This window comes from Taurulus bubalis (assembly GCF_910589615.1).
Source record: "Taurulus bubalis genome assembly, chromosome: 19".
Classification (NCBI taxonomy): domain Eukaryota; kingdom Metazoa; phylum Chordata; class Actinopteri; order Perciformes; family Cottidae; genus Taurulus; species Taurulus bubalis.
In genome coordinates, this window is record NC_136607.1 from 502,512 (window position 1) to 514,047 (window position 11,536).

The 11,536-nt window shown below is 48.4% G+C and overlaps 1 protein-coding gene across 1 annotated transcript; it reads right to left on the reverse strand.

Moving 5' to 3' along the window:
* On the reverse strand, window positions 1-11,536 carry odf2a (outer dense fiber of sperm tails 2a; the record flags this gene model as incomplete). Its single annotated transcript, XM_079234855.1, has 19 exons — window positions 1-171; window positions 2,544-2,669; window positions 3,022-3,184; window positions 3,403-3,503; window positions 4,750-5,013; window positions 5,792-5,902; window positions 5,999-6,134; window positions 6,974-7,083; window positions 7,194-7,301; window positions 7,457-7,573; window positions 7,727-7,798; window positions 7,920-7,994; window positions 8,070-8,195; window positions 8,777-8,894; window positions 8,971-9,158; window positions 10,670-10,828; window positions 10,883-10,909; window positions 11,006-11,119; window positions 11,426-11,536. The coding sequence occupies 19 exons, from the start codon at window positions 11,534-11,536 to the stop codon at window positions 1-3; spliced, it is 2,397 nt and encodes a 798-aa protein (XP_079090981.1).

The following is an 11,536-nucleotide window of genomic DNA, read 5'->3' on the forward strand; positions in this document are numbered from 1 at the left end:
TCAGACGGGGGAGGGGCCCCGCAGCGAGCTGTTGAGGGCCAGGTCTCCAAACACGTTGGCATAGGAGGCTTTGAGGAACTGGACGTAGTTCTGCAGACTTCGGTTGGTGCTGTCGGACTGCTCCAGACGATCCTTCACATCCTGCAGCCGGCTCTGGTAGCGCCGCTCCACCTGAGCGTCAGAAACACACACCTGATAGACCTGTAGACACCCTCATAGACCTAAACCTAAAGACACACCTGATAGACTTAAAGCAGTGATTGTCAACCACTGTGCCGCGGCACACCAGTGTGCCGTGAGAAAATTTCCAATTTCACTTAATTGGTCCAAAAAAATATTATTTAGCTGCCGCAAATAATTTTCCATTGTTGAGCGTGTGAGCTGCAATATAGTGTCTGGCCTAGTAGTTTCCTATAGAACAGGTCTGCACCTTGTTCTGCTATAAACAAACTAAACGGCCGTATGTTGTTGATCGTACACGACAGCTCGTCATTTCTGGGTCGCGTTACAACTCTTTCCTCCCCGATGCGATGCACACAGGAGACACAGTGGACAGAGAGCTATCACTATTTTAAGCTATGAGCTCTCATGTTTAAAGCCCAACAGTTAAGGTATTTGTAGGTCAAGACAAACGTCCAACAGGCTGCAGCCTGGCGCTCCATCAATGACGTTTCTGACGTTTCTGAGGCTCTGGAAATATTCTTCCAAAAGCCCGAAAAACACACTCAAGTGATAGAGCCTGCTCACTTTGTGGTCATCATTAAAATAAATGAACACCATGTTTCCTTTAAGTCAGTATTTATCAAACTGGGGCGTATTACAGGTGGGGCGCAAGAGGAAATGATGGTTTTACCGTACGCCGTTAATGGGTCACATGCGCATGTACGACTCGCCGATTCTTGTCATTTCGCCAAAAGCCGATCTTTATGAGATCTCCGTGAGGTCGTCTCTTCTGCTGTTGCGTCGTCAACATGGAGCATGAACTGAGAACGGCTGCATCAAATCAACCTCGTTTTAAAAAGAGTTGTAGAGGAAAGCAGCTCACTGCAGCCACTATTAATGATACAACGTTATGCTCACACATCTGCACTCATTCTGTTTTGCAAAAAAATAGCTTGTTGTTTTTAATTGAAAGTGATTTCAATGTTCTATTATTTATAAAAGCACAGATGGAGTCACTAGTACTGTGAAGTATTACTTTGTAGTACTGTGAAGTATTACTTTGTAGTACTGTGAGGTGCCACGATGTAGTATGTCCGTCAGTCGCTCCCCCCCTGAAGCTGTAAACCAGGGGAAACACTGAATACTGTGACATTCTGTAACTTTTTGGGTTGTTGGAGTGCCGCGGGATTTTTTTATTGTAGAAAATGTGCCGCGGCTCAAAAAAGGTTGAAAAACACTGACTTAAAGACACACCTGATAGACCTGTAGACACACCTGATAGACCTAAAGACACAGCAGATAGACCTAAAGACACACCTGATAGACCTAAAGACACACCTGATAGACCTATAGACACAGCAGATAGACCTAAAGACACACCTGATAGACCTAAAGACACAGCAGATAGACCTAAAGACACACCTGATAGACCTAAAGACACACCTGATAGACCTATAGACACACCTGATAGACCTAAAGACACAGCAGATAGACCTAAAGACACACCTGATAGACCTAAAGACACAGCAGATAGACCTAAAGACACACCTGATAGACCTAAAGACACACCTGATAGACCTAAAGACACAGCAGATAGACCTAAAGACACACCTGATAGACCTATAGACACAGCAGATAGACCTAAAGACACACCTGATAGACCTAAAGACACAGCAGATAGACCTAAAGACACACCTGATAGACCTAAAGACACACCTGATAGACCTATAGACACACCTGATAGACCTAAAGACACAGCAGATAGACCTAAAGACACACCTGATAGACCTAAAGACACAGCAGATAGACCTAAAGACACACCTGATAGACCTAAAGACACACCTGATAGACCTAAAGACACAGCAGATAGACCTAAAGACACAGCAGACAAACCTAAAGACACACCTGATAGACCTAAAGACACACCTGATAGACCTAAAGACACAGCAGATAGACCTAAAGACACAGCAGATAGACCTAAAGACACACCTGATAGACCTAAAGACACAGCAGATAGACCTAAAGACACAGCAGATAGACCTAAAGACACACCTGATAGACCTAAAGACACAGCAGATAGACCTAAAGACACAGCAGATAGACCTAAAGACACAGCAGATAGACCTAAAGACACACCTGATAGACCTAAAGACACACCTGATAGACCTAAAGACACACCTGATAGACCTAAAGACACAGCAGATAGACCTAAAGACACACCTGATAGACCTAAAGACACAGCAGATAGACCTAACCCTAAAGACACACCTGATAGACCTAAAGACACAGCAGATAGACCTAAACCTAAAGACACACCTGATAGACCTAAAGACACAGCAGATGCATACAAACTTTGGGTAGAACATCAATGGAGGCTTTACCTCCTCCTTGCTGCGTCGCAGTTGATTGATTTCTGAGGTCGTCCTGCTAAGTTGAGCCTCTAAGTCCAGCATCTTGTACTGGGTCGAGCGTTCTTTGTTGGCAGCAAGTCCTCTGGTCTCTGACATCTGGAGACAAATATGACACACTGGGTTAAATAGTAGGTCACTGATATACTGTAGGATGTACCAACAACATGCAAGCTCACTTATAACCACACGCAGCCCGACAAACCCAAGTGAAACACTGTGTGAGCTCAGGTTCTACTTTTTGCTGGACAACCATGCATTTTAGTCAAAGAACCTCTGTGTGTGTGTGTGTGTGTCTGTGTGTGTGTGTGTGGGGGGGGGGTGTGTGCACTCCTTTCTTCACTGCAGAGGTCTCAATGAAAGGAGTGAGGAGGCTACGCTGTCTGACGCAGTGCTAATGATGACCTGCTACTCTATGAGCACACTCTCTACAGGACACGGCTCAGTTAACCTGTTGGTGAGCGTCCCCCAGAGCTTCCTCCAGCTTCCGGCTCAGCAGAGAACACTCCCTGGTTCTCTCCTCCAGGCGCAGCTGACTGCTGCAGACGGCGTCTTCCCGCTTGGTGATGAGCGCCAGCAGGTCTGTGTTCTGAGAGCCGGCCTCACCCAGCTTCCTGTAGGACCCAGGACAGCCACCACGACCAGTTAGAGGGACCCGTTAACCAGTGCACTGACTCGTACCGTTAGGATTGCTTCATTATTCTACAAGCGATGCTTACGACTCAAGTGCAGTGTTTAAATGCAGTTAGCGATCCACAAAGAGAAGGTGTCCATGTGAGACTGAACCCTCTGGTTTCAACACAACGCCAGGAGGAGGAAAGCAGTGTCTGACCTCTCCAGACTCTCCACTCGCTGCTGGAGCTGTCGGTTCTCCTCCAGCAGAACCTGGTTCTTCTGTCGGAGGAGCTCCGCCTGGCTGCTCTGGGTCTCCACCTGACAACACAAGTGCTTCATCCATTTAGGTTCCTCCCGACAGCTTTCATTGATGTGCTGCTTTAAGACATTCATGTTATTGCCAATTATGATAATCATTTCCATTAACGATGTATAATGATGGCGATGAATAGTGGCCTCATTCCAATGTTGTTTGGGTACCTTCATACAGAGGTGGGTACCTTCATACAGAGGTCGGTACCTTCATACAGAGGTGGGTACCTTCATACAGAGGTGGGTACCTTCATACAGAGGTGGGTACCTTCATACAGAGGTGGGTATCTTCATGCAGAGGTGGGTACCTTCATACAGAGGTGGGTACCTTCATACAGAGGTGGGTACCTTCATACAGAGGTGGGTACCTTCATACAGAGATGGGTACCTTCATACAGAGGTGGGTACCTTCATACAAAAGGTGGGTACCTTCAAACAGAGGTGGGTACCTTCAAACAGAGGTGGGTACCTTCATACAGAGATGGGTACCTTCATACAGAGGTGGGTACCTTCATACAAAAGGTGGGTACCTTCAAACAGAGGTGGGTACCTTCATACAGAGGTGGGTACCTTCATACAGAGGTGGGTACCTTCATACAGAGGTGGGTATCTTCATACAGAGGTCGGTACCTTCATACAGAGGTGGGTATCTTCATACAGAGGTCGGTACCTTCATACAGAGGTGGGTACCTTCATACAGAGGTGGGTATCTTCATGCAGAGGTGGGTACCTTCATGCAGAGGTGGGTACCTTCATACAGAGGTGGGTATCTTCATACAGAGGTCGGTACCTTCATACAGAGGTGGGTATCTTCATGCAGAGGTGGGTACCTTCATGCAGAGGTGGGTACCTTCATACAGAGGTGGGTACCTTCATACAGAGGTGGGTACCTTCATACAGAGGTGGGTACCTTCATACAAAAGGTGGGTACCTTCAAACAGAGGTGGGTACCTTCATACAGAGGTGGGTACCTTCATACAGAGATGGGTACCTTCATACAGAGGTGGGTACCTTCATACAAAAGGTGGGTACCTTCATACAGAGGTGGGTACCTTCATACAGAGGTGGGTACCTTCATACAGAGGTGGGTACCTTCATACAGAGGTGGGTACCTTCATACAGAGGTGGGTACCTTCATACAGAGGTGGGTACCTTCATGCAGAGGTGGGTACCTTCATGCAGAGGTGGGTACCTTCATACAGAGGTGGGTACCTTCATACAGAGGTGGGTACCTTCATACAGAGGTCGGTACCTTCATACAGAGGTCGCGCAGGGTGGTGCTGAGCTCCGTGCTACGTCTCTCCTGGCCCTGCTCCCGGGCCCGGGCCTCCTGCAGCTGCAGCTCAGAGCGCCGTAGGGCTTCTGGAAGCGGCTGCAAGGCGGCCAGCCGGCCCAGCAGCTCGCTGCGCACCGCCTCCACTTCCTGCTCCGCCTGCCTGCACACGGCCTGCGCCTCCTGCTGCGCCTCAGCCAGGCGGACCCGGTACTCATCGGCTTCGGCCCGGGTCTTTCCAACCTGCACAGAACATGAATGCTTCACTTTTGATGAACATGAACATGGATAGTTGTGCTAACACCACCTCATACTCCTACGCTGAGACTGCTTTTAATGCAAACTAAACTAAGGCTGTACTTGAAGTGCGTGTATTGAGCTGATACATATAAATACCGTTGCACTTGGCAGATTTTAAGCCTCACATTGGAAGTCTTAACGTCGTGTACCTCTCCTGTCTCAGCTAGACCAGTGTTTCACAAACATGTTCCTGGGGGACACACTTTAGAAATGAAAGCCAAAGCAACCCAATTCACAATAGTCTATAACTTATAACTTGTGCATCAATGACCATTTCCACATCCACGTCTATTATCTTGAAGAGATAAAGCAGCCATTTAGAAGAGATATGCATTTGTTTAACAGAATGTACTCTTGTCTTTAATAGTAGATTACATGTTATAAATGTACAGACTACAATGAACATCCCTCATGTGGCCCAAAGGTGAACTTCAGATAGAAATGTTAAATAAAAGACTGAGCAGGATTCAGCTTTTGTATATTGTGATGCACGCGGTCATTCTAGGCAGGTTACCATGTTACGCAATGCCTCCACTCTCCAGGCCAATCATGGGCTTCAGGGCGTCTGTTAAGTGAGTGTGTTTTATTATGGCCCCCTCAAACATGCTCCATGTCTATAACCTCTTCTGTTGATTAACACTCAGAGTTGAAGTTAACTCTTGGCCAACTCACCACAAGAGACACGAGTCATCTCAGGGGATCCGGTTCCATGTTCACATACCTGGATCTTATAACTGTCCAGCAGGCTTTCATACTGCTGGATGGAGGCTCTGACCTGCTGGAGCTCTGCCTGAGACGTGGCCAGCTTCTCCTCCAGAGCAGAGGATGCATCCTGACAGGAACATCGTGACACACAACCTGCTACTTTACACAAGTCAAAGAAGCCACGACATAGAGCACCACAGGTGTGTAGAGGTGTTGACCTCACCTTGAGCGCCTGCTTCTCCAGGTGGGCCGCGGTGGTCTGGGCGGTCCGCCCCTGCAGGTCCTCCAGCAGGGCCTCTCTCTGGGCTCGGCCTTGGTCCACTGCAGTCTGCAGCTGCTCCGTCAGCGCTGCTGTCCGGCTGCGTCACACAACACACCGTCTCAGTCCCTCTCACATGACCAACATGGCATTCACACGCCTTCAGAGCCGGAGGAATACGCTGCAGCGGTTTCACTCTCTCACGAGGTGCAGCTGCTGCTCTGACTGCCTCAACATGGACCACTTGCTTTTAGAAAGAAATCACGGATGACTGATCAAACATCCCATATGCAGACTTCATGAGGTGCATTCTTCAACAAGCAAGTTTAGGACAAACTTATCGAATTAAGAGACTTTGGTGAATCTGATTTTGAACACTCGGTGTTACTCAACTCTCTGTGCTAATATGTTCAGTGTTAATGCTGATGTTGGTCTGGACCAGGTCTCCCTCGTAAAAGAGATCTCTCATCTCAATGGAACAAGCCTGGCTCAATAAAGGCCTAAAATAATAATAATAATAATACATATATATATATATATATATATATATATATATACATATATACATATATATATATATATATATATATATATATATATATATATATATATATATATATATATATATATATATATATATATATATATATATATATATATATATGCGCTTCGGTTAAGACACATGCTCAGTGTAGGAGATGTGGAGGTGAATAAAGGGACGGGGTCTTAAAGGCCTGACAGAACCTTTTTGGTGAATGGATGCTGGTCGATATACAATAGAATGTATTCACATAGAAAAAGCCAATCATCTGGTTGCTGGTCTGCAGCCTGACAGAGCGGTAGTTACCTACTGAACAGAGCGGTAGTTACCTACTAAACAGAGCGGTAGCTACCTACTAAACAGAGCGGTAGTTACCTGCTGAACAGAGCGGTAGTTACCTGCTCAGCAGCGACAGCTCCGCCTCCAGTCTGCTCCTGTGCTGCAGCTCCTGGGCGTGGAGGCTCTGCCAGCTCTCAGCTGCTGCCAGCGCCTCAGCCACCTGCTTCTCCTGTGGAACAGAGCCTGTTACTAAGGGGTGTGTGTGTGTGTGTGTGTGTGTGTGTGTGTGTGTGTGTGTGTGTGTGTGTGTGTGTGTGTGTGTGTGTGTGTGCGTGTCACCATGTCCAGCAGCTGCATGCTCAGCAGGTCCCTGCTCTCCTGGCTGCTCTCTGCTCGGTGCCTCTGGCTCCTCGTGGCTCTCTTCAGAGCTTCTCTCTCCTCTCCGCTCTGCAGCCTCAGCCTCTGCAGCTGCTGCTTCAGACGCTGCAGCTCCGCCTTCTGCTGGCCGGCTGAGAGCTCCAGGTTCTGAACCAGAGGAGAGGGCAGAACCACGGGTTACGGCCCGGTCCACACTGAAACAGGTCACATGGTGTAGAACACACCTTCACTTGCACAGCCAGCCGGTTGTTCTCCGCCTCTTTGCTCCGCAGCCGTCCCTGTAGATGAGCTCTGGTTGAGTCCAGACTCTTGGACCAGTCCGCTGTGCTCTTTGCATTGTCCTGCAGTCACAGAGTGCAGTAGAGGTCATGGTAGGGACACACATGTGTTCTGCTTCGACACGCTGTAGGTACAGGATTCCTCTGGAGAGACATGTTTGGATCCTGCTTGACGTCCACAGACTGACAGCTGCACGTAGAGAACACCATCAGTACCTTCTCAGCGTCGACCCGTCTGGAGAGCTGGTGCACCTCTCGGTCCTTCTCTTGAAGTTGCTCCACAAGGCGCTGTAAGGGAAGTGAGGCCAGCTTCACTTACAGAGCAGATGTTACACACAGCGGAGACATGGATGTGTCACAGGACATGGGATGACTGTCTCCTGCAGGACAGCGGTGTGAAGACACTCACAGCGTTGTCTGCCTCGGTGTCGGCCAGCCTCTGGAGTAACGTCTGCTTCTGCTCCGACACCCGGATGGACTCCACCTGCTCAGAGACGGAGGTTAGGCTCTGCTTCAGGACATGTAGTGTTCATGGTCTGTAGAGGAGGAGCACCTGTACCTGGGACCCGGCCTGCTCTCTGAGGACGAGCCGCAGAGCTCTGTTAGTGCTCTCAAAGGTCTCCAGCTTCTGGAGCAGCAGATCCTTCTGCCGGGCCAAGAGAGAAGAGTCAGAGAGAGAGAGCCTCTTCAGGGGGGAGAGAGGAGAGAGAGAGAGAGAGAGAGAGTTATAAAAGAGGCTGTGGACTGGAAGTCACCAAATAGATCAACATTAACATGTATGACCAACTACAGGGTTCAGACACATTCTGACCAATGGGTTTCATGACTTTAACCAAATGTCATGACAAACATTTAGTGAAGTCTGGGTGTAAACAGTAAAAAGTGAGTAAATGTAGTATTTAAACTAACAATGAGAACACAAAGCATACAGTAAACCTTAAATGACTCAAATGAATGAGACAATAGTTTGATTAAAAGAATAAACATTTATATAGATGCCTGTATGTATGTCTGCTTATATTTTGAGTCTTTCTTTTAAAATCATTATTCATTATTTCAAACTCAGCGTAAATGAACGTCATGAACACATGAATATAACACATTTACATGAACACATGAATATAACACATTTACATGACTGTTCCAGGTTCTCCATGACTAAGAACCCTGATATAAACGCCTGCTCTTCGACATGAAGTCAGAACTCGTTGGGCTTCCTTCGTGTAAGGATGCCTGCATCTCGTCAACAGGACCGTGATCACTCACAGCGCTCAGCTGGTGAACAGCCTCTCTCAGGACGGAGACTTGCTCGGCGGCTGCTGACCCGTGGAGCTCCGCCTCCAGCAGCTGGCTGAGCAGATCCTCGCTGTGCGTCCGGTCCGGTCTGCGAACACAAGAGGTTCCTCTTACGTCGTGAGCGTGAGTCCAGAGAGTGAAGCCCGTGGAGGCGCTGGTGATACCTGTGGTGGAGCGTCTCCTCCAGCAGCTCCTCCATGGACCGGCGTAGGCGGGAGTTGTCCCGCTCCGTGTCCTCCAGCTCCTGGGTCACCTCGGCCAGCTCCTCCTCCTGCTGGGCGATCACCTGCTGGGACGCGCTCAGCCGCTCCGCCTGGCGCTCCAGCTGCTGCTCCTTCTGCCGCAGGTCCACCTGCAGCCAGGTGTGTGGACACACGGTGAGCAGACAGCACTGGTCGTGTGTAGCATGTAATGTGTAGTGTGTAGTGTGTAGCATGTAGCGTGTAGTGTGTAGTGTGTAGCATGTAGCGTGTAGTGTGTAGTGTGTAGCGTGTAGTGTGTAGCGTGTAGTATGTAGTGTGTAGCATGTAGCGTGTAGTGTGTAGTGTGTAGCGTGTAGTGTGTAGCGTGTAGTATGTAGTGTGTAGCGTGTAGTGTGTAGTATGTAGTGTGTAGCATGTAGCGTGTAGTGTGTAGTGTGTAGCGTGTAGTGTGTAGCGTGTAGTATGTAGTGTGTAGCGTGTAGTAAGTAGCATGTAGTGTGTAGCGTGTAGTAAGTAGCATGTAGCGTGTAGCATGTAGTGTGTAGTGTGTAGCGTGTAGTAACTAGCATGTAGTGTGTAGCATGTAGTGTGTAGTGTGTAGTGTGTAGCATGTAGTATGTAGTGTGTAGCGTGTAGTGTATAGCGTGTAGTGTGTAGCATGTAGTGTGTAGCATGTAGTGTGTAGCGTGTAGTGTATAGCATGTAGTGTGTAACGTGTAATGTGTAGCGTGTAATGTGTAGTGTGTAGCATGTAGTGTGTAGCGTGTAGTGTGTAGCATGTAGTGTGTAGCGTGTAATGTGTAGCGTGTAATGTGTAGCATGTAGCGTGTAGTGTGTAGCATGTAGTGTGTAGCGTGTAGTGTGTAGTGTATAGCGTGTAGTGTGTAGTATGTAGTGTGTAGCGTGTAGTAAGTAGCATGTAGTGTGTAGCGTGTAGTGTGTAGTGTATAGCGTGTAGTGTGTAGTATGTAGTGTGTAGCGTGTAGTAAGTAGCATGTAGTGTGTAGCGTGTAGTAAGTAGCATGTAGCGTGTAGCATGTAGTGTGTAGTGTGTAGCGTGTAGTAACTAGCATGTAGTGTGTAGCATGTAGTGTGTAGCGTGTAGTGTGTAGCATGTAGTATGTAATGTGTAGAGTGTAGTGTGTAGCGTGTAGCCTGTAGCGTGTAGTGTGTAGTGTGTAGCGTGTAATGTGTAGAGTGTAGTGTGTAGCGTGTAGCCTGTAGCGTGTAGTGTGTAGTGTGTAGCGTGTAGCATGTAGTGTGTAGCGTGTAGTGTGTAGCGTGTAGTGTGCAGCGTGTAATGTGTAGAGTGTAGTGTGTAGCGTGTAGCCTGTAGCGTGTAGTGTGTAGTGTGTAGCGTGTAGTGTGTAGTGTGTAGCATGTAGTGTGTAGCGTGTAGTGTGTAGCGTGTAGTGTGCAGCGTGTAATGTGTAGAGTGTAGTGTGTAGCGTGTAGCCTGTAGCATGTAGTGTGTAGCGTGTAGTGTGTAGCGTGTAGCATGTAGTGTGTAAAAGCAAAGTAAAAAACAGTGCCGTTGTATTGCATTCATGGCGTGCATCCTATTTATTTATTTTTCATTTGTGATTGACCTTACGCGGGCCAGACTGGGAGAGGCTGGAGAGGATGAAGAGGAGGGAAGTGATGAAGAGGAGGGACTGACCTGGTTCCTCAGAGAGCTCACTTCAGTCAGTAAGCTCTCCATCGTGCTCTCATACTGGCTGAGGCGTCTGCACAGACCTCCTCCTCCTGCTGAGGCGAGGTCCGCTAACCGCAGCTCAGACTGGGAGTGTTCAGGTTCAGGTCCTGGTCCAGGTTCAGGTTCAGGTTCAGGTCCTGGTCCAGGTTCTTGTTCAGGTCCAGGTCCTGGCGGTTGTGTGATCTCAAGGCAGTGTGTTGGCCCCTGTTACAAATTACACACCAGTGTGTCTTTACCTGGATGAGGTTTCCCTGGTGCTGACACTAAAACAGTCTAAACAGAGGGGGTGCGTGTCGTTACCTCCCACTTGTATGAAGCGTCTCGTACGGAGGCCTTTCCTGGTGGTATCCATGGCACCCGCGTTTTGACCTTGGCTGTGGGATGCAGGTTTGCTCTGTCGACCTTGGTCTTCCCCTTTAAACACAGTGAGCAGCAGTCAGAGCATCTGTTCACTGCAGCAGGGCGACAGCACCAGGACAGACGTGCACGAGGACAGACGTGCACGAGGACAGACGTGCACGAGGACACATGTGCACGAGGACAGACGTGCACGAGGACAGATGTGCACGAGGACAGAACTGACAAGACGACATCACTAGTTATCAGGAAATATGAAAACAGAATAAGATGAAGAGTCAAAATGTGCACATTTACAATAACAAAGTGAAAAGAGTAGAACCAAAGACATCACTGACAAGTCAAACAGAAGTGGATCTCTACCTGAGGACTCGTCCTCCGGCTCTTCACATGCACCTGGTCCACGTGCACGTGCACCGGTGAGGCCTCGTGCACGTAAACGTGCACTGGAGGAGAACTTGACTGAGTTCTCAT